Source organism: Chionomys nivalis, chromosome 18 (genome assembly GCF_950005125.1).
Source record: "Chionomys nivalis chromosome 18, mChiNiv1.1, whole genome shotgun sequence".
Classification (NCBI taxonomy): Eukaryota; Metazoa; Chordata; class Mammalia; order Rodentia; family Cricetidae; genus Chionomys; species Chionomys nivalis.
The window spans coordinates 9,660,182-9,687,562 of record NC_080103.1 but is presented as its reverse complement, the minus strand read 5'-3'; the positions used below and the strand labels follow the sequence as shown (position 1 = coordinate 9,687,562).

At 43.6% G+C, this 27,381-nt stretch overlaps 2 protein-coding genes across 4 annotated transcripts in view; both read right to left on the bottom strand.

The window, feature by feature from the left end:
* The window catches only part of Arnt (aryl hydrocarbon receptor nuclear translocator), a 66,667-nt gene extending 49,717 nt beyond the window's left edge, over nt 1-16,950 (bottom strand). For 2 of the 3 annotated variants that reach the window (XM_057794186.1, XM_057794188.1), the window contains exon 1: nt 16,801-16,950. In XM_057794186.1, coding sequence (XP_057650169.1) covers nt 16,801-16,825 — 25 coding nt within the window. In that variant the 5' untranslated portion in view covers nt 16,826-16,950. Of the gene's footprint in view, nt 1-2,148; nt 2,219-16,800 lie in introns of those variants that run through there. The other variant, XM_057794187.1, reaches the window with a different exon arrangement.
* A 541-nt stretch (nt 16,951-17,491) lies between these two features.
* LOC130890220 (histone-lysine N-methyltransferase SETDB1-like) lies at nt 17,492-24,594 on the bottom strand. Its single transcript, XM_057794243.1, has 4 exons — nt 24,466-24,594; nt 21,015-21,114; nt 20,303-20,428; nt 17,492-20,140 (listed from the first exon to the last, which is right to left on the bottom strand). Exons 2-4 carry the CDS (start codon nt 21,100-21,102, stop codon nt 19,728-19,730), a joined length of 627 nt encoding a protein of 208 aa, XP_057650226.1. The 5' UTR covers nt 21,103-21,114; nt 24,466-24,594; the 3' UTR covers nt 17,492-19,727.
* Between the last annotated feature and the right edge of the window lie 2,787 nt (nt 24,595-27,381).

Genomic DNA, 27,381 nt, shown 5'->3' with positions numbered 1-27,381 from the left:
ACTGTGGGGGCGGGTTTTGAGGTTTCATATGCTCAGGCTACTGCCCAGTGTCTCAATCAACTTCCTGTTGCCTTCTCTCTGCTACCTCTCCAGTACCACGTCTGCCTACATGTTGTCATGCCCCCACCATGATGATAATGGACTTAACCTCTGAAACTGTAAGCAAGCCACACAAATCAAATGTTTTCCTTATAAGAGTTGCAATGGTCATGGTGTCTCTTCACATCAATAAAAATCCTAATACGACCACACAAGCATATGGACCTGAGTTCAGATACCCAACACTGATGTAAAAGCTGAGAGGTAAAGACACGTAGACAAGCTAGTCACCCAGTGCAGTTTACTTAGTAAGCTCCAGGCCAATGAGAGCTTGTCTCAAATAACAAAGTGGACTCCTAAGGAATAACACTTGAGGTTGCCCACTGATTTATGTGTACACAAACACGTAAGAACTCAAACAAATTTTAAAATTATTTTTAAAGGTAAACTGACATTATTCAAAGTTGTTATTTATTCCTTCCTGGTCCAAAGCTAACAACACTAGACAGTAAACTAACAACACTAAATGCAGTTAGTTATTATTCTTTCTAGTCTAAGACAAATTCTGAGTCCTAGGCCACCTAGAACAACTCTTGACTGAGCACAAAACTAACCCAAATAACCAGGTGATGGTGGCGCACGCCTTTAATCCCAGCACTAGGGAGGCAGAGGCAGGCAGATCTCTGTGAGTTCGAGACCAGCCTGGTCTACAGAGCTAGTTCCAGGACAGGCTCCAAAGCCACAGAGAAACCCTGTCTCGAAAAACCAAAAAAAAAAAAAAAAAAAAAAATACACTAATCCAAATAATACTAATATTTCCATCCAAATATAGAGCTTCTTGTCTGTAATTGCAGCACTCAAGATGATCACAATACCAGGCTACCTTGGACTACATAGTGAGTTCTAGGCCAGTTTGAGCTACAGTGTGAGACTGTGTCATAAATATATAAATAAATAAATAAATTTGTACCCAAAGCCCTCCTGGCTCAGAGAGGAGGACAGTTTGGTGCCAGGCTCTGAATGTCCCAGTTCTCTGGTGTGCCCCCCTGTCTTCCAAGGTGTCCCTTTTCCTCTTGCTCTACTTAAGGATATTACGTTTTCCTCTTTGTCTTCTTCATGTCCCCTTCTTCCTGACAGTGCTAAGATCTCCAGCTTGCCTGCCCTGCTCTTCCCTTCTGACTCTAATAAACTATCCCTCTAAATGCATGTTTTCTAAAGATTTACTTTAAATTGGAGGGGAATATGTGCACATGTGAGTGCAGTTGCCTGCTGATGCCAAAAGAAGGTGCTGGATGCCCTGCAGCTGAAGACTCACAGTTGTGAGTCACCTGATATGGGCAACCTGAATCCGAGCTCAGTTCCTATGCAAGAGCAACACATGCTCTTAACCACTGAGACATCTCTAGTCCCTTGAGTCTTTTAGGCAGGAGTCCTCGCAAAAGGGATCCACACTTTGTCACATGGGGCTGGGTGTGTGGCTCAGGCAGTAGAGTGCTAGTCTAGCATACTGGCGGCCTTGGGTGTAGTATTGATGCATTCCTATAATTCCAGCACTCAAGAGGCTGGAAGGTCAAAGTCATCCTCAGTTACACGAGTCCCTGCTCAAAAAACAGAACCATCATGCACACATTAATTAATCAAAGGAAAGTAAGACTGCAATAGACTCAGAGGCTATGCTGGATGACTTCATGTCAAATTGACACAAACCAGAGTCCTGGGAAGAGGGAACCTCAACTGAAAAAAATGCATCCACTAGGTGGGCATGTGGGCAAGCCTACAAAACATTTCCTTAATTAGTGATTGATATGATATTGATATGCAGGCAATGATGGGCAGGTGGCCCTGGATGCTATAAGAAAGCAGGCTGACTGGATGCTCACCTTCCTGGACCTGGATAGAAGTGGGAGGACCTTGGACTTCCCACAGGGCAGGGAATCTGGACTGCTCTTCAGTCTCGAGAGGGAGGGGGAATGGAGTGTGGGGGGGTGAGGAATGGGGAGAGGGGGCGATGTGTGGGAGGAGGGGGAGGGAAATGGGAAACGGGGAGGAGGCGGAAATTTTTTTCAACAAAAAGAAAGCAGGCTGAGCAAGCCAGTAAGTAGAACTTACTGGCTTATGCTTGAGTTCCTGCCTCGACTTCCAGCAGTAACGGACTGTGATGTGGACACAGAAGTGTAGGTTGAAATACTTTTCTCCAAGTCATTCTGGTCACAGATGGTGTTTTTATCAAAGCACCAGAAACCCTAATTAAGACAGAGTTATTATTTCAATGGCTGATGATGGGCTCTTGCTTTAACTAAAAGTAGAAAATGTCCAGCTAGAAACTCCACCTCAACCTCACTCCTCCCCATTCCAAATCCTGCCCCTCTCAGGGAGAAAGAACGCCAAAAGTCCAGGCTCTTCCCTAAAAGTTCAAGACCCCATGTACAGGGTCTTTAATCACCCAAGAGCACTTGGCCCAATAAACCTGTTTTTTTTTTGTTGTTGTTGTTGTTTTGTTTTTAAATTCGGCTTTACTGTATTGGCAGAGAAACCTACTTTCTGCGTGACCCCCCATCCCCCCCCCCAAAAAAAACCAAAAACCTATCAGTTAGAAAGTCTGGCATCTCTGCTTTCATTTGTCTCTGTCTCCTTCACTTTTGCTATGGACACAGAGCTAGGTCGCAGTCTTCAATCTGTCCTCTTGAGTCATCTTGGATTCCAGCAAAAACGAGATAAATTTCTTCATGATAAAGAACTGGAACTATCCACACAGGGTAGACTACCTATAAATGAGAACAATTACCTGTGATGAAGAGGCTACAGCCAGAATAAACTATCTTGTAGGAGCCACACTGATTCTGCCCAGAAAAATTTAATTTGACCACCTGGTAGGACCTGAGACAATATGACCAGAACTGCTAAACCTCTTGCTTACTGTTCTAACTTTTCTATTTGAACCTAAAGCTCTTATCAGTGTAGTGAAAAAGACTTAGGGGGTCAGTGGACCCTTGTATCTGTTTTCTCTCCCAAAGTGGCCACATAAGTATATCTGCTTCTTCATCATTATTTGTCAACTGATTGGTGTATTGTGAAAGGTGATTGCGCCTAGCCAGCTAACACTAAGAGAGCCCAAGCTTTTCTCCTAAAAGTTTTGGTTACAGGAAAGGCTATTTACAAATAAATCTGATAAAACAGCAAATAAAAATTTATATACATCTACACCTCAGGATATTACACAGTGAAAATCTACCAAAAATAACACAGAAATGCACATAAACTAAACAAGACTGGGCAAAATGTGTTGTAAAATCTGACACAACTAAAAGGGAAAAAAAAACACATCTTACTTATCTGGAGCTCTGTACATTCCTCTCTTAACAACTGAAAGAGTAACTGGAAAATCCGCAAAAAAATGGAAGGCAACATCACTAACTAGAAGCTTAACCAAACGCAAATAAAGCAAGCACTGCTCTTTTTTTTATAAATTTTTATTGCTTTATAAATAATACCATTCAAAATTTCCACTTCCTCCCCTCCTCCCACTTCCCTCGGCTCCCCTACTCACCCTCCATCCTCCCCCTCCAGTCCTAAGAGAGGGCAGGGTACCCTGCCCTGTGGGAAGTCCAAGACCCTCCCCACTCCACCCAGGCCTAAGAAGGTGAGCATCCAAACAGACTAGGATCCCAAAAAGCCAGTACAAGCAGTAGAGACAAATCCCAGTGCCATTATCGTTGGCTGCTCAGAGAAGCACTGCTCTCACAGCCATTCTCCTCTGCTGGCTCACAACCATTACTAACTCAAGCTCCAGAGGACCCCACATCCTTGTCTGGTCTCTAAGGGCACTGCACTCAAAAGCTCATACACAGATATGCACAAATACACAAAACAAAAATATATTATGGAGCTGACAAGGTGGCTCGGAGAGTAAAAGTACCAGTCATGCAAATCTGACAGAAGTTCCACCTCCAGAGCCCACAATAAGATAGAAATGACTCCCCAAAGCTGTACTCTGTACATGCCAATACAGAGAGAGAGACAGAGACAGAGACAGAGAGAAAGTATAATCATAGTAAATAATTAAAGTTGGGCCCTGGTGACAAATGCCTTTAATCCCAGCACTCAGGAGGCAGAGTCAGGTGGATCTCTGTGAGTTCAAGGCCAGCCTGGTCTTCAGAGCGAGTTCCAGAACAGGCTCCAAAGCTACAGAGAAACAGTCTCAGAAAAAGAAAGAAAGGAAGGAAGGGAAGAAAGGGAAGGAGGGAGGGAGGGAGGGAGATATAAATTAAAAACTCGATAATTAAGCTTTTACTGCAAAATCCTAGAGTGGGGGAAAAACAGGCCCAAAGTAAACAAACAAACAAAAAGACAGAAGTCGATGAATTTCTAAGTGGAAAACAGTAAAAACTAGTGAAATAAAAGGCTGGTTCTTTGAACAGATCAACAAAACTGACCCAATCTCCAATAAGAGGGGGAAAACTCATATAATTATAACGGACTCAAAATGAAAATAAATATAACATTCCATAACTAAGGAAACTCAATTCCTAATTTCACAATCCTCCAAAAAGAAATGTCCAAGTTCCAATTATTTTACTACAGATTTAATTAAACATGTACAGAATTAACACCAACTCTACATAGTCTCTTCCAGAAAATATCTGGATGAGATATCCCTTCCCACCTCATTTTACTGATGAATCTACTATTACCCTGATATTAAAACAAACAATAAGAAAAAAATATACAAAATTATAGACTAATGTTCTTCCTGAAAACATACTAAAGTACTTAATCAAAGTTTACCAAATAGAATTTAGTCATATACAAAGCAGGTATAAAATCCCAAAACTCGAGAAATCGAGGGAGGAAGATGAGGGAGACCCAGACTCAGTAAATAAAATGAAGAGCAATGCAGGAAGACACCTGGTACCCACCTCTGCCCTCCGCACTAGCACATATGAGCATATGTATACTAACACACACTCATATTAAGAATCAGGAGCACTCTGCCAGCCCTGTTTGGTCTGGACCATGTGGGTAATGGCTTTGTCAATTTCCCATGGGTCTGAGACCTTGGAGACCTCAACATGGTCATGCCTATGTCAACAACGCACATTCACTCAGGACTTCCTCTGTTCCCTACACCTGGCAGCTCAGCCTGTAACTCTAGCACCAGGGAACCCAACACCTCTTCTGACCCCAAGGGCACCTGCACTCACACACACACACACACACACACACACACACACACACACACACACACACTTAAAAATAAATCTTTAAGAAACAGTTATCAGGAGTGGTGGTACATGTCTTTAATATCGGGAGTACTTGGAAGGCAGAGGCAGGTAGGTTTCTTTTAATTCTAGAGTATCCTGGTCAACATAGCAAAAGAAACAGCAAAGGTGTTGGAACTGTGTGTATACACACACATATGTCTGAACGTAAAGATTACTGATATCAATCAACAAGGCTGACTCCCCCTTCATGGAAAATGATAAAGCTAAATATACATGAAAAAGGCAGTGAGCTGAAGGAATTTTCTGACTGAGATTCATTTGTCTGTAGTGCAGGTCTGTACCTGCACTGAGGAGGCAGAGGTAGGAGAACCAACCAAATTCAAGGTGGCCTGATTTTCACAAAGTTTCAAGCCAGCTACACAGTTAGGACTCGATCTCAGAGAGGAAAAACAAACAAACAAAAAACAGATATAAGCCACCACCATACAAAGACTAGAAACCACATGGTGGTTTGAGGGAGGGTGGGGTTTTCACATTCTGGGGATTAAACCCAGGATCCTGTGCCAGACGAGCAAGGGCTCAACTAATTGAGCTGTATCCTTGGCCTATTATTATTATTTATTATTATTATTATTATTTTAAGACAGGACCTCACCTTATCCATGGCTGACTTGGAATTCATGTAGCTCAGCTAGGTGCTTGCCTGGGATGCACGACGCTCCGGGCTTGAGCCCAATAAACCTGGAGTGATGGCACATAACTGTATCGCACCACTAAGGAGGTACAAGCAAGGCCATCTGAATGTCAACATTACATTACCCTTAGCTACACAGTAAGATCAAGGTAAACCTGGTATTTGAAAATTTGTCTCAAGGAAAACTTATTTTGGTCATGTGATGATAGTGAAAATGAGAAGGGAAAATAGAGAAGTAAAAATGTAATTTTTTTAAATATGTAATTTACTTGGGAAGTAGAAGAGACTTCATGATATAGACAATAAGAACTGCAGAGATGGCCCATGGGTTAAGAGCACTGCTGTTCTTCCAAAAGACCCGGGTACAATTCCCAGCACCCACATGGCAGCTCACAAGCATCTGTATCTCCAGTTCCAAGAAACCCACTGGCCTCCTCTTTTCACCTATGAAGGCTTCTAAACACATGTGGTACACTTAGGCACAGATACACATAAAACAAAGAAATATTTTAAAAATAAATAATACAGTGAGCAAATGACAAAACAGTAAAGTAGAACCTGGCACACAGAGAAAATTAATAAATGCTTAGTAAATATGTTCGTTTCTTTCCTTAGGTTTGTTTCCTTATTGTAAAATAAAAAGGGTTATCTTTGCTTTTATTTTTTTCTTTTGTTTTTTATTTTAAAGATTTATTTATTTATTATGTATACAACATTCTGCTTCCATGTATACCCACACACCAGAAGAGGGCACCAGATCTCATTACAGATGGTTGTGAACCATTATGTGGTTGCTGGGAATTGAACTCACGACCTCTGGAAGAGCAGTCAATGCTCTTAACCACTGAGTCATCTCTCCAGCCCTTTCTTTTGTTTTTTAAACAGGATTTCTTTGCATACCCTTGGACAAGCTGTTTAGACCAGGATGGCTTCAAACTCACAGACATACACCTGCCTCTGTCTTCCTAGTATTGAGGTTAAAGGCGTGTACCACCACTGCCCAGCTTGTTTCTGTTTTGAGACAGGGTTTCACTGTATAGTTTCATGTGGCCTTGGAACTTACAGATCTTTGGAGGCACTGAAGCCCTCTCAGAGACAGGGATGTCTTATTCACAATGTGCTTTACTCACTGATGGCTACTTATTGCAGCTATCGTGGAAAATAAGACAGCATTCCTAAAAACAGATGGATCTAGTCAGGCCTATATAAAACCTAATACTGAGGAAGTTGAGGCAATCTCATGTAGCCCAGATTAGCTGAGATTGGCCATGTACTCCTTCCTGATCCTCCCTTGTCCATCTCCTCAGCACTGGGAAGATTGAGGCAGGAAGATGGGGAGTTTAAGTCCAGCCTCAGCCACATAGCTAGACCCTGTCAAAAGAGCAAATCAAGAAGTCAACCAGAAGATTATACAAGCACGGTTTACCACCTGAGGGTGAGAGGACTGGTGAGTCTCCCTGCACTTTGGGAGGGGTGTTAAAGACATTCTTTTACCATTATGACATCTGAATGAAATCGTTCAACAGTTAGAAAACACTATTTAGCACTAACATAAATGTTTCCCAAGTTCTTTTTTTTATAGTATTGTAACATCAGAGAACTTTTCTGTTTTGTGCTTAAAAGACTTTATTTAACGTGTGTGAGTGTTTTGCCTGCATGAATGTATGCATGCAATACATGCATACCTGGTGTCCAGGAGGCCAGGGGGGCAACGGATCCACTGGGATTACAGTTGTAGATGGCACCATGTGGGTGCTGGGAACCAAACCTGAGTCCTCTGAAAAACCAATCAGTGCTCTTAATGGCAAAGCCACTCTCCAGCTCCCTGTTTTTTGCTGATGCAAGGTCTCATGTAGCCCTGTCTGGTCTGAAACTCACGAAGTGCTGAGGCTGGCCTTGAAATCCTAATCTCCCTTGCCCCAGCTTCCCCAGAGATGAGATCACACGTATGTACCACTGGGACCAGTTGAGCATATTATTCTCATCCCTTGATAAACTATTTGAGTGAGGAGAAAGACTCGGTAGTGGTTTGAAAGAAAATGGGCCCCGTAGGCAGTAGGGAAATGTAGCCTTGTTGGAGTAGGTGTGATCTTATTGGAGGAAGTATGTCACTATATAGGTGGACTTTGAGGTGAGGTCTCATATGTGCTCAAGCCAAACCAAGTGTTTCAGTTCACTTCCTGTTGCCTTTGGATCAAGATGTAATAAGGATTCTCAGCTCTAGCACCATGTCTGCTTGCTGCCCTGTTTCCTGCCATGACAGTGATGGACTGAACCTCTGAACTGTAAGCCAGTCATAATTAAATTTTCCTTTATCAGAGTTGCTGTGGTCATGGTGTCTCCATAGAAACCCTAACTACGACAGACTCTAATGCTAAAGAGCTGAGCTGAAACTGGGCCCGGTAGTAGGCCTGGCAGCACATGCTTTTAATGCCATCACTCAGGAAGCAGACACAGGCAAACCTCTGTACTGAAATGAATTTGATTCATATATCCAGTTCCAAACAAGCCAGGACAGCATGGCAAACAAGCAAAAAACCTAAACAAAGAGATCCCTACTTCAAAATGACAAGAATGTATAAATTCTCACAACTAGGCATGGTAGTGCATGCTTTTAACACCAGAACTTAGGAGGCAGAACTTAGGAGGGAGAGGCAAGCAGATCACTCTGAGTTAGAGGCCAACCTGATCTACAAGTGAGTTACCAGGACAGCTAGAGCAAATAATGAGACTCTGCCACAAATAAAAGGAAAAAAACACACAAAAAAAACAGAAGAGCCTCTACTATTTTTGTTGTTGTTTTGGCTTCTGAGACTGGTTCTCTCTATTGCTGTCCTAGCTGTCCTGAAGTAGACCAGACAGACCATGAACTCACAGAGATCCACCTGCCTCTGCCTCCCAAGTGCTGGGTTTAAAGATGTGTCCACCATGCCCAGACATTATGTCTCTACATCTTAATTTCTAGGAAAATAAGATTAAAAAACAAACAAACAAAACTGGTACCACAAGTCTAGTGCACAAAATACACCAGCTGAGGTTCTTTTTCAGAACTGTTACCCATCGAGTATGGAGTTCAATTGACAAGAGTGCTTGTCAAGCATGCACCAAGCCATAGGCTCCATCCCTAGCACAGCAGAAGCCAAGCATGGTTGTGCCTTTAAAGATTACAGCAGCAGGATGAGAAAATCAAGGTCATCTTCAGCAACACAGTGAGGTTCAGGCTACCCTGAACTAAATGGGAGACCTGCCTCAAAAAAAAAAAAAAAAGTTTTTATATTTTAACTGATGAGTTAGTAAAATGGTTTATTATTTAAAAAAAAAGAAAAAAGAAAGAAGAAAAGAGATTTCGGGAGCTGGAGAGATGGCTCTGTAGTAAAGACCACTACTTACTCCTACAGAGGACCTAAGTTCAGTTCCCAGAACCCACATCAGATGACTCACAACTGCCTGTAATTGCAAATTGCAGCTCCAAGAGATTGCCCTCTCCAGCGTCCAGGGGCACCAGCATTCACACGAACAACCTAACACAGGCACACAGTGACTGTGTTCTTTTGAATGAGAATGGTCCCCATAGGCTCATATATTTGAATGCCTGGTCTTCAATCAGTGGAACTGCCATGCTTCCCACCACAACGGTCATGGACTCATCCTCTGAAAATATAATTGCAAAATTTCAATAAATTGTTCTATAAGTTGCCTTGGTCATGGTGTCTCTTCATGGACAAAGAAAAGTAACTAAGATACCAACGTACATAATTTAATTCAAATAATGTTTAAAAAAAACAGAGGGGTTGGAGAGATGGCTCAGCAGTTAGCACTGGCTGCTCTTCCAAAGGTCCTGGGTTCAATTCCCAGCACCTACATGGTGGCTCACAGCTGTTTGTAACTCCAGTTCTAGGGTATCTGACACCCTCACACAGACATATATGCATGGAGGAAAAACACCAACACACATAGAATAAAAATAAATAAATCATTAAAGAAATGCCCAGGTTCAGGAAGAAATTCTGCCTCAAAGGAATAAGACAGAGTCATAGAGGTGAACATCCAACGCTTTCTGTCCATGTGTGGACACTTACACCTGTGCATACACTATACAGACACCTCCTCGACCACATATACACCAAAAAAAGAAAGCTGACAGTGCCTAAGGAAGGAACTGACCTCTGGCCTGCACATGTACTTGTGCACACATATACTCACGCACACACATAAGGGAACAAGATGTGATTGCTCACACCTGTAATGCTAACACTTAAAAGTCGAGGCCGAAAGCTCACTGCAAGTTCCAAACTAGCCTGAGCTATAGCGTGACAACTTGTTTAAAAATTAAAAAAAAAAATTATTCATTTAACTTAACTAATAAAAGGTTGGGAACTAAGATTGGGTGGCTAAAGAGATGGTTCAGCTAAGAGTGCTTTTTGTTCTTGTAGAGGACCCAGGTTTAGTTCCTAGCAGCCACATAGAAGCTCACAGACACCTGTAACTCTAGGTCCATAGTATCTGACTCCCTCTTTGACTGACTTGGGCTCCTGCGTGCATGTGGTGTGTGTATACAGATACTCAAGCACATACAGATATAGTAAATGTTTTTAAAAAGAAAATGTCTGTAAGCTGAGTGTGTTGACATGCTCCTTTAATCCCAGCACTCTGAGTTGGAGACCAGCCTGGTCTACAAATCAAGTTCCAGGATAGCCAGGACTATAATACAGAGAAACCCTGTTCTGAAAAACACACACACACACAAATCAACAAAAGCAATGGTATAAGGATGCAGTTTAAGGTCTGTCACAAGAACATGGGCTCAAACCCCAGTTGAACCCAAAAGGAGGGGGAAAATTCTTGACATCTAAATTTCACACTGCCTGAGTTTTTTCTCATATATCTGAAAAAAGTAAATAAAGGTACCAAGTAAAACTTCTGATGCTTTTAAAGCTCTAATTTATATAAATAAAAGTTATGCTTATCCTTTTCTTCTTGGCCTTGCAATGTGGCTCAACAATTAAAAGCACTGGCAGTTGCTGCAGAGGACCTGGGTTTGACTCCAGCTTTCTCAGGGTGGCTCACAACCACCTGTAACTCCAGTTCTGGGGCCCTCATCCATCTCTGTGGACACTGCATGCATGCGCTGTACTTATATGCAAGCAAAACACTCATACACATAAAATTTTTAAATAAATAAATAACTCTTGAGGGAGGGGAGCAGCATTTGTTACAAAAGCCTGAGAATCCAAGTTCAACCTCAGGGACCCACAGGCTGGAAGGAGAGAACGGACTCTTACAAGTTATCCTCTTGTATATCTGCCAGTCATATACATCCCTAATAGTCACAAATATAAATAAATGAGTGCTAACTTTTACATTTTTTCTAGGCTGGTGCGGTGCTGTGTACCTGCAGTTCCAGCACTTGGGACACAGGAACAGGATTGAACTCCTGGTCACTCTCAGCTACAAAGCAAAGCTCCAGATCGGCCTGAGCTACATAAGACCTTGGATCAAGGGGCCGGGCGGTGGTGTCGCACGCCTTTAATCCCAGCACTCGGGAGGCAGAGGCAGGCGGATCTCTGTGAGTTCGAGACCAGCCTGGTCTACAAGAGCTAGTTCCAGGACAGGCTCCAAAACCACAGAGAAACCCTGTCTCGAAAAAAAAAAAAAAAAAAAGACCTTGGATCAAAAGAAAAATACAATGAGTTGGAGTGAGGCTGCTGAGGGCTAAAGCATTTGTGGCACAAGTATGAAGACCTAGTTCAAATCTCCAGAATCCATGTATAATCTGTTACAGTAGTGTTATCTGTAACCAGTGTCCCTACTGTGAGGTGGAAGCAGAGACAAGAGCATCCCTGAAAGCTACAGTTAGTCTGCCATACACAACCGCGAACAATAAAGAGACCCTGTCTTAAACAAGGCGCAAGGTGAGGAAACTGGAGACTGTCCTTTGACCTCTACACACATACTGTGGGGCACAGGCCTGTTTACTCATGCATGCACGCGCACACACAGACTAGGAATATAACGCGGTGTTAGAGACTTGCATAGCATGTGAGGAGCCCTAAGTTCAATTCCTAACACCAAAAGAAAGTACCATTTGTAGACTTTTGAAAAACTACATTACATGTGTATGCACAAGAGCACACATGTGAGGTCAGCTCTCTCCTGCTATCATGTGGGTCCATCACTGGAACTCAGGTCATCAGGCCTGTCAACAGATAATTAACCCCGATCCATCTCAGAGACCTTATACATGTGCGTCTGTGTACAACATGTACATCTGGCATCCACAGAGGCCAGAAGAGGACATTAGATCTCCTGGAACTGAAGTTAGAGGTTGTGTGAAGTCATGTGGGTGCTGGGAGTCGAACCTGGATCCTCTACAAGGGTAGCCAGCACTCTTAACCACTAAGCTATCTCTCAAGCACCACCTTGCACACAAATTAACATGCTCAAGAATGCTTCCAACCCTAATATTAACTTAAATGAAGCTCAGAGAGAAAAGTTTTTTAAGGTATATTTATTTATTATGTATACAGTGTTCTGTCTGCATGTATGCCTGCAGGCCAGAAGAGGTCACGAGTTCTCATTACAGATGGTTGTGAGCCACCACGTGACTGGGAATTGAACTCAGGACCTAGAGCAGCCAATGCTCTTAACTTCTGAGCCATCTCTCCAGCCTATGAAAAGTCTTTCTGTTTGTTTGGCCTTAACCTGTGATAATCTTCATAACTCAGTCTCCCAAGGACTCGAATTACAGGCATGAGCAGGAGGAAATCAATTCTGTAGAGTTGATCTCTGACCTCCACACTGCAAACCATGAGCAACATACACAAACAGATACACACATAACACTTTTAAAAATTATTATTTATTTAATGTGCATTGGTATTTTGCCTGCATGTATGTCTGTGTGAAAGTCTTGGATCCTCTGGAACTGGAGTTACAGACAGAGCTGCCATATGGGTGCTGAGAATTGAACCCAGGTCCTCTGGAAGAAGCAGCCAGTACTCTTAACCGCTGAGCCATCTCTCCAGCCCTACAACAGTACTTAAAAGAAATTTTTTTCAGGCATTTAAAAACTAACAATTGCAAAGAAATATATTCAGAACTCACTTAAGCAAAAATAAAATTGAAAAATTTCAAAGAGTCAGGCAGTGATGGTGCACACCTTTAATCCCAGCACTTGAGAGGCAGGGGCAGGTGGGACTCTAATTAATTAGAGGCCAGCCTGTTCTACAGAGTTCCAGGACAGCAAGGGCTACACAGGGAAACCCTATCCTGGAGGAAAAAAAAAAAAAAGAGAGAGAGAGAAAGGATAAAAAATTCAAAGAAATGATGTCACTGGTCTCTAAAACTGATCTAAGGAAATAAGCCATGATAATCCCTAATGGCTGAGTGTCAAATCTATAATTTTAGCATTAAGAAGGCAAAGGCAGAAGGATCAAAGTAAGTTTGAGGACAGCCTGGACAACATAGTGAGTTCCAGGCTAGCCTGGTCTCAAGAGGGCAGGAAATTTGACATAAGAACCATTTCCTTCCTTTTCATTGAACACAGTACATCTCCCATAGGATGCCCCTTCAGTCATGGATCTCATTTTCCAAAATTCAACCGGTAACTAAGAAGTCCACAACACATCCTCTATTTGACACACAAAGGAAAGGGGGAAACAAGAGCAAAAGGGCATTATGTTCTAACTTCGTTACCACATGTTACCGAAACAGGAATCAGTAAGTTAGAAGAGATGGAAATCCTAGGCTGGGAACGTAGCCCCAGAGAAAGGAAGGACGGACAGATGATACACAAAACCAGCAGAGGGTCAATCTCACCGGGTGTGGTGGTCCTTCCTATGCTCATGCCTATGACCCAACACTCCAGAGCTGAGCTAGCCTGGTCAGCTACAGCAGGAACAAAGACTGAGTTCAAGGCTTTCACTGACAGCAGTCTGGAGAGCTTCCTTTCCCTTTAGGGAACTGTACTCAGGCAAACCTAGGATTCCTGAGTTTACTCAGAGAAGAATTTCAGGATAAGCAAGTATGATGATTTATGTTTATTAAAAGCAATTACAATTCAGATTTCAAGCACACGAGTTTAAAAATAAAAAGATAATCAGAAAAAAAGTGTGTGTGAATGACGTCTGTATGCATAATTAATTGGAAAAAAAAGTTAAAAAAAAAAAAAGAAAGAAAAGGCTCTCAGGAAAGTGAAGAGTATTGGTTAAGCGAGCCCAGCACTGAAACCACTTACAAGACTTGTGATTCACAGGTTCCACCTCAAGGTTTGCTAAGAACCCACTCCTCCCCTTTGTACTGATTTGCCTTTTTTTTTTTTTTTTTTTTTTTTTTTTTTGACAAGGTCTCACTGTGTAGCCCGGAACTCACTATTAGACCAAGATGGCCTTGAACTCAGATATGCCTATGCCTCTGCAAATATTAAAGGAGTTCATAAGTTTTCCTTCTTCCTTTAGTGAGTACAATTACAGGATGACTCAACACCAGGAGCCAGGAGGTTCCATGAGGGGTTCAGAACGTGCCCTTGGATTACAAAGGCAAATTTTGGTGAGACTTCTACAAAACTGAAGTTTTACAGCAGGAAGAGGATAAAGGCTGTAGCAAATGCAGTAATGTCTTCAGTCAGATTGTGAAAAGACTCCTTTCCCTTCCCATGACTCCACAATTATCTATCTTCCTATCCTGCATCAGGGAGATGCTGTCTCCAAAATAAAAATTAATTAAAATAAAAATAAAATGCAATCTCAAAATTGAAGAAGAAAGCAACCAAATGAAAATAAACAAAATCAACTGTTGGTGGCGCACACCTTTAATCCCAGCACTAGGGAGCAGAGGCAGGAGGATCTCTGTGTACAAGGTCCACCTTGCCAGCTGAGCAACTCCAGGACAGCCAGGACTACACAAAGAAACCCTGCCTCAAAACTCCAAAACAAAACAAAAAACCTAACTGTTTCATTAAAAGAGTTTCTTCACCATATTAAAAGTTTTGCAAGTTTATATACTGTATACGCTGTAATGCCAGCACCTGAAGACAGAAGAGGACATTGAAAGTTCAAGGCGAGGCTGATCGACATAGAAAGCTCCAGGACAGCCTCCCAAATATCTCTACTGCTTAGAGACTTAGGCTACTATTGATCAGGAAAGAAAAGTCTGATCCAGAAACTGTCATTCTGGTGGCTTGTTTAAAAACAGAATGCAGAAGGCAGCTCCACCCACACAGCTGGAAAAGCGCCTGACTTACACACCAAAATCTGTTTGTCTGTGTACTTCTTAACAAGAGTATCGTGCTGCACTCGGAAGAGTTATATAAGGGTTTTGCAATGTGTGATCAGTTTGAAATCTTGTTTACTTTCTAAATCAGACCTGAGCTACTTACTACAGGTTGGCTTTCCCTAACATTTTCCAGTTGTATACTTCCATTCTATGATTCCACAATTACTCCAATAGAATCCTGAAGATTTATTTCATCTTTTTTCATGTAAAAAATAATTTAATGTTAAGAAACTGATATTTAGGCACTGAAGAGAAGGTTCAGTGGTGAGCAGTATGTATTCTTGTAGGGCCTTAGGTGGGTCTCCAGCATCCACATCACATGGCTTTACCACTCTTATTGTAATACCTCATTCTGGACTCCCCACACCTGCACTCACGAGTAAACATTCCCACTTAACTTAAAAAAAAAAATCACTTTTTTAAAACTGACATTGACATATGATTTCCATGAGTTTGAGGCCAGGCTGGCCTCTTATATAATGAGTTCTAGGACAGCCTGGGCTATGTAGAGAGACCCCCAAAAAAAAAAAGAAAGAAAGGAAAAAAGGTGGTTCCCAGATGTAATGGAAAAGCAGTGATTTGATTCACTATCGTATACAAACCTGCTATTGCAATATGATACTGTTTTAAATTTTAATGTTAGGCAGCAGAAACCAACACTTCACTCCTCCCTCCAAACCCTTACTTTCTAAAAGGTTGTTAAGATACAAATTTCTGGGAAATTGGGGATTTGGGGATTTACTTTGCCGGACAATGTCAAGATAAACCAGGCCCACTAAAATGGAATATTTCATAAGAAATAACAGTAATGTAGTAGAAGGATAACTGGGCAATCGGGTGAGATGGGTCATGCCTGGTAATTCCAGTAGCGGGAAAGCTGAGACGCAAAACTTCAGCGGTTCGAGACCAACCCGGGAATAGACTGAGACCGTGTCTCAAAATAATAGCAAAGGGGGGAAAGGGCGTCCACAGACAAATGCATGGGACATATTTTGAAAGAATATTTCAAATAGGAATTGTTCCATCTCGACCTGGATTAAACCTGGATTCTGGATAAAGACCTGTCATGAAATGAAACTATTACCCAAATCTCCGCCTTCAGCAGCAGGCACTAACTACACAGAAACCCCAAGTTTCAAAGTCTAGCCCGAGGGTGAGGGTGGCGGGGCGGGGGAGTTACAAACGACAAGAACCGGAGCAGATACTTAAAGAACGAAGTTATACCTGTAAATGTAAACTTTCCAAGTGTGAGATCCAGACCCGGGAAGCATCAGTGTGGTCCCATGTTTACAGCCCAGACTACTCTCAGTAAACCATGCCCACTCTGCATCGGGACGTCAGCGGGCAGAGCGCTGAGACCACGCCACTCCCGAACGCCGCCCGCACACTGGAAGGGGCCCAACCCGGCACCTCCCCTACTCCGCGCCTGGGCCGGAGCCCCCAAACGCCCTCACCCGCTCCCCAGCTCCTCCGGGCAAGGCGCCTCCCACACCCCTCCCCCACCTCCCGTCCGCCACGGCCCGGGTGCTCAGCCGACTTCTCCGCACTTGTCAGTCCCTCCGGTCTCCTCACCTGGGTTAGCCGTAGTCGCCGCCATGGTCCAGATGGCACCGTCGCTGCGCCACCCTCAGTGGGAGGGGCCGCCGCCACCGAGCTGGGGGAGGGGAGGGAAGAGCCACTCCACAGAAGCGACACCTTACCGCCGCCACCGCTACCACGGAATCCAAGATGGCGGACGCCCACCCCCCCATCCTGCGGGAGAAGACACGCCCCGAGACACGCCCCGCGCGGTGGGCGCGGCCAGGCGGCGGCCGGCCTTCTGGGGAAAACTGACCAATAGGAATACGAAGTCGACAGAGGGCCGGGCTAAAGTCACTGTGAGCCCAGTGACCCGAGAGCTAGGAAGCCGACCAGCTGTTTCCCTAATCCTGCCTTCTTTGCGTCAGAGATTCAGGACCAAGCTGACGTCAGTGAAAAGCAATAAAAGCGAGTATTTTACTAAAAAGTTTACTTTCCTATTCTACTCGTCCGAATATGCTCCCTACAGATGGTTTGTTATGTAATCTTCTTTATGTGTTCTAATATGTCAACTTCACGTAGTGATCGTTAATCCCATCTAGACTATTTTCCTTTAAGGACCTTTGTCCCGGTAAAAAACTAATTTTTTAAAGCCTGTTTTGAACTTGGTAGGATAAAAGCTGGGTAATTAAAAATCAACACGTGGTGCCAAAGATGTCAACACGCAAAACTGGAAGCAATGAATGAATATATTTTTATTAAAACATGTATACCAGCACTCAGAAGGCAGAGTCCAGTCTGTACTACAAAATGAAACTAGTTCTCCTAAGTCAATAAGTATAAAGTGACAAGTTTTTAACAAATGGTAAGGCGATAACCACACAGAATTATTGTCTAATTATAAAATATTATCTAATTACAAGGGCCATTCAGGACAGACACTGTATACTCACAACACCATGAGAGAAATTCCACAATTTTACAGATCAAGATATACAATCGAAGCAGTGCATAGTAGTGCACACCTTTAACCCAGCACTCAGAGCCAGAGGCAGGTGGATGTCTGTGAGTTCAAAGCCAGCCTGATCTACAGAGTGAGTTCCAAAATAGCCAGGACTATGTAGAGAGACCCTGTCTCAAAAAAAGTAAAATAAAAATACAGACATAACGCAAATGACACCTTGTAAATTAACCCAGGAGTGAGAAGCAAACTGGAACTAACACTCAAAACCTATTACGTTCATTCCCATGTAAACGTGGAGGGAGGGGTTGTGTTTTGTTTAATTTTTATCCTTTGAATCAAGGTCTCATGTAGCCAATACTGGCCTCAAATTTACAATGTAGATAAGAATAGCCTTGAATTCCTGCTTCTACTGGCTCTTCTTCCAATGTTGGGAGTACCAGCATATCGCACTACCCTTGTCTTGTTGTCTTACAGTCTAATTCAACAAATATTTAAGAATTTGCCATCAAGATGACTTCACTGGTAAAGGCATACACAGACAAGCCTAGCAACCCAAGTTCCAATGCTCAAAACTTACAGAATGAAAGAGAACCAACTCCTACAAATTGTCTGCAGTTTTTCACACATGTGTACTCACACACACACACACACACACACACAGTATGTTAAAAAAACATTTAAAAATAAGTAAGCAGAACAGGTAAAATGGATCAAGAGCTAAGGTACTTGAAGCTCCAAAGGCACATAGAGATGGAAGGAGAGACCTAACTTCACTGTTGTCCTCTGACCTCCATATATAGAACACACACACACACACAAAAATAACTATAAACAAACAAAAGTTTAATAAATCACCCACTAAAAGAACATATAGTGAGAGAATACATACCATGTTGGCTTCTTGTTTAATTGGTTTGTTGGTTGCCTTTGGTTGTATTGGTTGAATGGGTGGTTTGTTTTAGAGGCTTTGGATGGTTGTTTTAAATTTTTCTTTGATTTTTGTTTTGGTTTGGTTTTTCAAGACAAGGTTTCTCTGTATAACTCTGGGTGAATTTTTATTATTTTTAATTATATGTATCTATGCCTACATTTAAGTTTGTGTACCTAAGTGCAGGCACTTGAATAGGCAGAGATGTCAGATCCCATGGAGTGAGAACTACAGATAGTTGTGAACATCAGATATGGCTGCTGGAAACTCAGGCCATGCAGAGGAGCAGCAAGTACTCCCACACACCAGTCCCTAGCCCTCTGCTGAGACAGGGTCTCGGTACCACAAGGCTGCTGACCTTGAACTACTGAGAACCTCTTCTCGCCAGTTCCCAAGTGCTGGGATTATAGCAATTGGAACCACACGCAGCTAACAATTGATAGCTTTATGAGACAAGATCTCACAGTGTCACTTAGGCTACACTGGACCACACCATGTAGCCCAGGTTATCCTCAAATTTGAAGTGATCCTTGTGCCACAGCTTTTTGACAAAATTATAGGTTTGAGTCACCCTGCAAATCATAATTTTTTTAAATTGCAAATTATGTATTTTATTTTGGTTTTTTTGACACAAGGTTTGTCTGTACAACAGCCCTGGCTGTCCTGGAACTGCCTTTGTAGACCACACTGGGATCCAACTCAGAGAGCCCTCTGCCTCTGCCTCTTTAAAGGCATTCACCTCCATACATGGCTAAACTATAATGTTATAAATTCGAGTATGCTCTTTATTTTGCAGACATAACACAAGTCTAAGATCATTTGAGAAGAGGAAATGTCAACCTTCAATGCCAATACTTGGTGGACCTCTGTGAGCTTTAGGACAGGATGGACTATATATTGAGTTCTAGGCTACCCAGAGTTACAAGATCCCGCCACCAAAATAAATAAATAAATAGATAGATAAAAATTTAAAAAAAAAATGAAAAGGAAGGAGAAAATCCTTCCATTACACTGGCCAGCAGACAAATGTGTACGGCATTTTCTTGTGGGATAGTCCAGCACACTGCAGAGGGCGCAACCCTAAGCAGGTTATCCTACAAACAAAAATATGAGAGTAGCCTGAACTCCACATAGAGATGCTGTCTTTAAAAGAAGAAAAGAAATGACATGGGAAGAGAGGAAGGGTTTCTGATTACAAAGGATGAAAACACAAAAGCTGGCAGTGAAATCTTGCCCATGGTATGAATAGTGGGGTGCTGTGCTCCCAGCTCCCCTACAATCTACAAACCCGCCCAGGTACCTGAGCTTGTTCTTGACGTTGGGGGTCTCAGCTACAATGCCAGCATAAAGCCAGACCTGATTTCCGTCTTTGTATTTGGCCACCACTCGACTGCCCACGAACAGCTTGTCGGCAGGAGGGTGGTAATCGTAGGCAATATGGTTGCCAGACAGCAGACTCTTCCCTTTGTTGTCAAACTTCACTTTGTATTTCTTTCCTAGCCCTGGGTATAAGACAAACAAAATTAAAACAAAACAAACGACAACAACACAACTCTAAGTCCTGGGTGCAATGGAGGAGTTGAAAGGAAAGGCTTTGGGGAAAGAATCCGCAATGGAGACCTGCAGGAGACCTTTCCTTAGTCCTTCCTCTAGCTTGAACATACCAACAGTCTGGATGGCAATAAGGGTGCCTTTGTGCCATGTCTTGGTCCTCTTCTTGCCCAGAATCCGCATGTTGACTATCAGGTCCCCATCTTTGCTCAGTTCTCCAGACATCTGACCCAAGGTTCCTACGGACACACAGAGTTGTTATAAAGAGTGACGTCATAGGTTAGAGAAAGGAAAGGTCAAGAGGGCAGTACGGTAGGATGGGGATGCAGCTCAGCTGGTGGAGTGCTTACCTAGCACGCACAAAGCCCTGAATTTCAATCTAACTATGACATATACCCAACATAGTATTTCATGCCTAAAATCCCAAGTATTCAGGTAGGGAAGGTAGGAGAATCAGAAGTTTAAGGTCATCCTCAGCAAAATATGAAGCTCAAGTCTAGCCTGGGACACAGAAGACACCATCACAAGAGCGTAGCACAGGAAATAAAGGAAACTAGTACCCTGCGACCTTAGACACTTTTGCTGAACCCTTGGACAGAGGCAGCGACACAAGACAACTCACCTGTTTATGCTAACAGGAGAAACAGAACACTGAATACAGAACATCCCCACGTTCATACCTAAAGGTATCCTTCGGCACACCCTACCAGCACGTCCTTACTAACAGCAAGAGTAACAACAGTTACCAGCCTGAGCCACCACATCAAACAAGCTCAGGCCGACTGTGGACACCTCTCATCTCTGTAGCTACTCCTCAACACCAACCTTTGTGCAGATCCTGGGAACTGCTTTTCTTGTTGACAGCATCCATGAACTTTTGGACATCTTGAGCTGATTTTCTTAAGGCAGCCATAGCTTCACGGAGCTGTAGGAAAACAGAAGGGTTCAGGGATGCAGTTATCAGGAGTTAAGACACAATGAGAAAGCCAGGGACTTAGTGAGACAGAACTTGCTTAACATGTCCAGGGACCCCTGCTTCACATACCTAGTGCTGCAAATAAACAAATGAATCAAACAAGAAAAGGGATGCTACCTGTTAAGAACTATCTTCAACAACCAAAAGAGATTCAACTATATTTGAAGGGCTGGGAGAGGGCTCAGTGGGTAGGAGAGCTTGCTGTGCAAGCAAGATTATCCTAGTTCAAATCTCCAACACACATGTTAAAAAACCAGTGTGGTTTACACAAGCACAGTCCCCACAGGCTCATATATTTGAAGGCTTAGTCACCAGGGAGGGGAACTGCTGGAATGGATTACAAGAATTAAGAGGTATGGCCTTGTTGAAGGAAGTGTGTCACTGAGGGGGAGGGGTGGGCTTTGAGGTTTCAAAGGTCCATGCCAGGTCCTGGGTCACTCAGTCTGGGAATCGGGATGTAGCTCTGAGGTACTGCTGCAGTGTCATGAGCAACAACATGTTCTCCAGCATGATGATAATAAATTAAGCCTCTCAAAGTGGACGCAAGACAACAATTAAATGCTTTATGTGTTGCCTTGGTCACGGTGTCTCGTCACACCAAAAGAACAGTAACTATGACAGTCAGCCAAAGACTTAAGTGCCTATAAGACCAGTGCTGTTGGGTATTTCCCAGAACTGAAAACAATAGGCTTCAGATTCTATTAGAGATACTGTGTCAAGAGAATAAGGTAGAGGAAAGTGCACAGGCACAATTATACACAGACACAGACAGACAGACAAGTCACACAGATAAAATACAAATAAAGTATTTGAGAACTGGGCAGTGGTGGCAGAGGCAGGTATCCACCTGTGAATCTGAGGCCTTTTATACACTGTGAAGATGTGTTGCTTTCGTTGTTAACAGAAGGCTGACTGGCCAATGGCTAAGCAGGAATTTCAGGATAAAAAGAATGCTGTGGAGGAGGGCGGAGTCAGAGAAAAGGCAAGTCAGGTGTGGAAGAAACAATGGAAGTTCATAGATGAGGTAGTAGAGCCTCAGCGCAGCACACAAATGAATAGCATGGGTTAGTTTAAGTTGTAAGAGCCGGCTGGAGACAAGCCTAAGCTATCCACTTAGCTTTTATAATAAGTCTCTCTGTAGTTATTTGGGAGCTAGCAGTTCCAATGAAAAACTCTGCCTACAAGACCCTGACTCAAAAACAAAAAACAAACAAAAAGGTTTTGGGAGCTTGTAGTTACTTTGTCAAGATACTGTTTCTTACTAATCTGACACAAAAGTCATTCTGGGGTGGCATTTCTCCCTGGCATGAACTCAGCTGATGTTATTATCATGAAACAGTATATACAGCCCTTGGTAACTTTTCTTCTTTGTGCTTCTGATGTGATAGATATAGATATAGATATAGATATAGATATAGATATAGATATAGATATATAGATATAGATATAGATATGTTGTGCAACAAGCAGCAGGCATGAGAACCCCAAGCACGCAGAGGCTAAAGCAACGCCAGGTATCATCCTGCATTGCTCGCCCAGGCCTCCAGACAGGGTCTATCACTGAGCCAGAAGTTTGCATTGCACTAGTTGGCCACGGAGATCCTGGGGAATCCACTCCTATCCTACAAGCGCTAGGATTACATACACAGCCTTGTTCAGCTAATTTTTTATGTGAGTCCAAGGGATTCAAACTCGGGTCCCTCACGCTTCAAAACCAGGCATGAGCCATCATCTCCTCGGCTCCTTCCTACTTTTCCTACATCCTGGCAATGCCTATGAGAAGACTGTAACTCACAGAGCTTACTGTATGAGGAATACATAGGTTAAACTGAAGGTAGGACCAGGTCAAAACTTACTGCCATTTTCAAATTCATATTAATTTCTTAAAGAAAAGGTCATACATAATGCAAGTTGGCCTCGAACTTAATATTGGCATGCAGATGACCGTTCATCGCTGAGTGCTGAGACTGTAAGCACGCATCACCCCGGCTGCTGGCACACTGCTGGAACTGAACCCAGGGTTCCCTGCAACTAGGCAAGGACTGTATCTAATGAGAAACTTCGGCAGTCCCTGAAATTCATATGTAGATGAATATTTATGTGTAGGTATATATATAATACTGTAATGCTTTTTAAAGACTACTTTATGATATATTTGTATCTGTGTACAAGACAGGACCCTCTATCCAGGTGCCTGCAGAGCCCAGAAGACAGATTCTGGTGATCTGGCATTGAAGCTACAGAGAGCTGAAATCTGCCACACGTGGAGGCTTGAAACTGATCTCAAGTCTTCTGGAAAAGCAGTACCTGCTCATAACCACTAACTAAAGGCTTCAAACCAAGATGGGTAGTAGTGGCTCATGCCTTTAATCCCAGGACTCAGGAGGCAGAAGCAAGTGATCTCTGAGTTCAAGGCCAGTCTGCTCTACAGAGAGAGTTCCAGGGCTAAAAGGGAAACCCTATCTCATGAACAAACAAACAATAATTTTTTAAAAAAAAATGATATAAATCTTTAAAAGAGCAAAACCAAATCTTAAACTCCAAAACAAAACAAACAAACAAGTATAAGGTCGGTGCAGTAACATTTATTGGTAACATATATGAGTCCCTAGGTTCAAGTCCCAGTATAGGGGACACAAAGTATTGAAAGGAGTCTGGAGTTAAAAAAAGTAAGCGCCTGCCAATGCTTACCTCTAGATGAAGTACTGAGGCGGGTGGTCGTCTACAACACTTAGGGTATTCATCACGTGTTTATTAAAAGTAATAGGATGACTATCTGTCTCGACACGGCGTCTAACCTAAGTGCCACGGCCACCTGTAGACAGCGGATGGTAATTAACTAATTCCATCTTGGGTTCTTTCTCACGCTACCAAGGCTTCCCTGTGGAAAGTAGCTCCTACGACCAGGCAGGGGGATGGCTGCGTTGGGGAAGGGGTTCTCAGCGGCACCAGGCCCCGGATTCCATGCCCAGCAGAAAGCAAAGGAAGACAGACAAGGTCTCCCTGCGTGAACAGAGCAAAGCCTGCTGCGAAGGCGACCACTCACACCCACGCTCCAGGAACCGCGCGCACGGGGCTCGGCGGCCGGGGCGGCGACGGGATCGCAGCGGCAGCAGTGGCGGCGGCGGCGGCCCCGGTGCAGCGCCCGCAGCCCCGGCCTCACACCCGCCGCCCGCTCGGCCCCGCCCCCGGCCTTCTCCGCCCTCCGCCGAGTCTCACACAGCCGCGGGCTCCGAGAAAAGCAGCCCGGGTCCGCCTCAGCCTCCCTCAGTCCGTCCTCCCCACAACGCCGCTCCTCACCACAGGGCTGCGTCTCTCCACACGGACCCCAGATTTCGACGCCAGGGCTCGGCCTCGCCGACAAACACAAAAACCGCTGCGAGCGACAGCGGGGGTGGGGAGGCAGCGTGAGGGAGACGAGGGGGAGAAAAGCAAAAGTAAGGCCGGGAAGCAATGTCGAGCTCACTTCCGGCTACGGTAGGCCGAAGGGGTCAAATTTCACAGCCTGCCATCGTGTAACGGTGGGAATAAAGAGATTATGGAGGCATCAAGCAGGGCATTGCCGGAGGAGGAGCTGATTGGACAAAGTGGGCTTTGACAGGTCTATTTTATGAAGGCTCCCCGCCCTAGTGGTCCATTTATTATTGTTCAGATATTTTTTAATGTTTTTGTTTAGTTGGTTTTGGTTTTTAGAGACAGGATTTCTCTGTGTAGTCCTGGCTGTCCACCTGTAGCCCACCTGCCTCTGCCTCCCAAGTGCTGGGATTAAAGGCACATGCCACCACTATTGGCGCCCCTATGTCTCTCTCCCTCTCCCTTTATCTGTATGTGTGTGTGTGTCACTGAAAAAATATATATAATATGTAAATATATGTTTGCATATATTAGACACATGTAAATATATGCATGCATGTATATGCATACAAGTATGCATGTATGTATGTGCATACAAGTATGCGTGCATGCACATTTATGCCCGTACACATGTTATGTGCTGCATATGTATGTGTGCACATATGCATACATGTTTATATGCACATATAAATATGTAAATATATATATATTTTTTAAAGCTAGCCATTGGGAAGCAGAGGCAAGTAGATATCTGTTAGCTCAAGGCCAGCTTGGTACATAGTGAGTTCTAGAACAGCCACAGCTATGCAATGAGACCATCCATTTTGTGTATGTGTGTGTGTATATACATACATATATATATACACACACACAAACGGTATATATATGTGTGTGTTTTATAAATTTTATTTATATATTATTTTTTAAGTTAATTTTATATCTATGTGTGTTTTACCTATGATGGACCAACCTGACTCCATCTTAAGATTGAAAACCATTGTAGGACCCAGCTATGACACTCTCAATAGAGACCTGAGTGGTCCCAACCAGCAAGATACGAATCTGGAGCACAAACCCTGAAGGAGAGGAATAAAAGGGGCAAGAGACACGAGAGATGGACAGCAAGTCTGTATTCTGATCAAGCTGCCAACTTTATTTTTTCTCAGGAGCATGATATAGCAAAAAGACAGGGGGGAGGGTAGGATGCTGGAATGTCAGGTCTGGGGACATCCGGAGCTGATAGAAAAAGATAAGGAAATGCTGAGGGTCTGTAAATGTTTACTAACGGGGGAATGCTAATTACTTCTGGGTCCTGTGGCCTGCAAGTCTATAGGCACTCTTAACTCACAGGGAGAGATAGGAAGATACTGGGTTATTTCCTGGGCCTGGAACTTGCCCTACAGAGGTAAATAGCTTATTTAACTTTGTGAGCTAAGATGACTATAACCAAATACAGGTTTTTGCTCCCAGCACTGAGTCTCAGTAGTTCACTCTAAGGCAATACCTGGTTCTGAGAAAGACCACAAACTGAGACCACCCAGGCACCACCCGGGAACACATTCAAAGGAAATTCCTAACGTTCCAACCATTGTAGATTGGATAACCTGCCAGCACACACCCACCACTTTTCACCAGGACACTCCTAGACAAATGTGGGTCAATCAGGGGTCCTGAACCTTAGCAATCCCTCACTCCCACCTTTGCTACTGTAAAAACCCAACCCCAACTGAACTCAGGGCTCTCCGATCACTCCAATATATTGGACACACAGAGTCCAAGTTTGCAAACTTGTGTAAGAACAAAGGCTCTTTGCTTTTATGTACAGGACTCAGTCTCCTAATTGGTTTTGGGGAGACTCTGTGCTCTGGGCTGTAATGGTCTGTCCTGTCCATTTAAGAGACAAGCCTCATCCACTTCCCCAAGGCAAGGGGACCTTCCTTCTGCTTCCAGCCTGCCCGCCCTCCCTCCCTGCCTCCCTCCCCCTTCCCTTTCCTTCTATAACCCATTGAATAAACTAAATCCAAACCCTCTCTCTCTCCATGGCATGCTTATCTGTCTCTTTCTCTCACCTGCCGTGGCTCCTTGTGGGACCGGCTGACCCACTGACCTGCCAAGGTCTCTCACCCACTGTCTCCCACCCGCCTGGGACCCATAAAGGCCTCAGGTGGTGCCCTGGTGGCCCACTGCTGCCCACCCTCAGGAATCTGCACCTCACTGTTAAACTTTGTCTTTCACAAGTACAAATATCACCTGTTAAGTTGAGAGCCAGTACAGTCAAGCTTGGACTCAGCTCTCCAGGCAGATTCTACACTGTAGTTATAACTCATCTACACCCGATAAACAGCCCTCAGCTGCTCAGAGATCTAGGGAATATGGCATTTAAATGCTTAGTTATTAAAAGACTTTCCATAGCAAAAAGAGACAGGTTGGCTCCTAGCAGCAGCACTCTACTTCCTCCAAAGAAGACAGAAGACAAATGGGCACAGAACAACGTCCATCTGCAGTTCGCTTCAACCGCCAAGCACTGACCACTGGGTGAAACTGCCTTTCATCTCAACTGAAGATCACCAGACAGTGGACAAACTCACCGGAATCAGCCTAGATGCTCAAGGTAGGATTGTCTTCCTACAGATTTCTTAGCCCACAGGATCTTCTGGAGCCTGGCAGGCAGTGCACTAAACAGCAAAAGGCAAATACAACCCTCAGCAACCATGGAGGACCCTGAGGAGTAGCTCTAGGTGCCAACCAAGTAAGTTCTCTGTCATATTTTAATCAATAACTCAAGTAAAATTTTATCCTTCTCAAAGATCTCTGATGCAGTTTGACAGCTGAGAGGTTTGTCATTTGAAAGGACAACCTCAC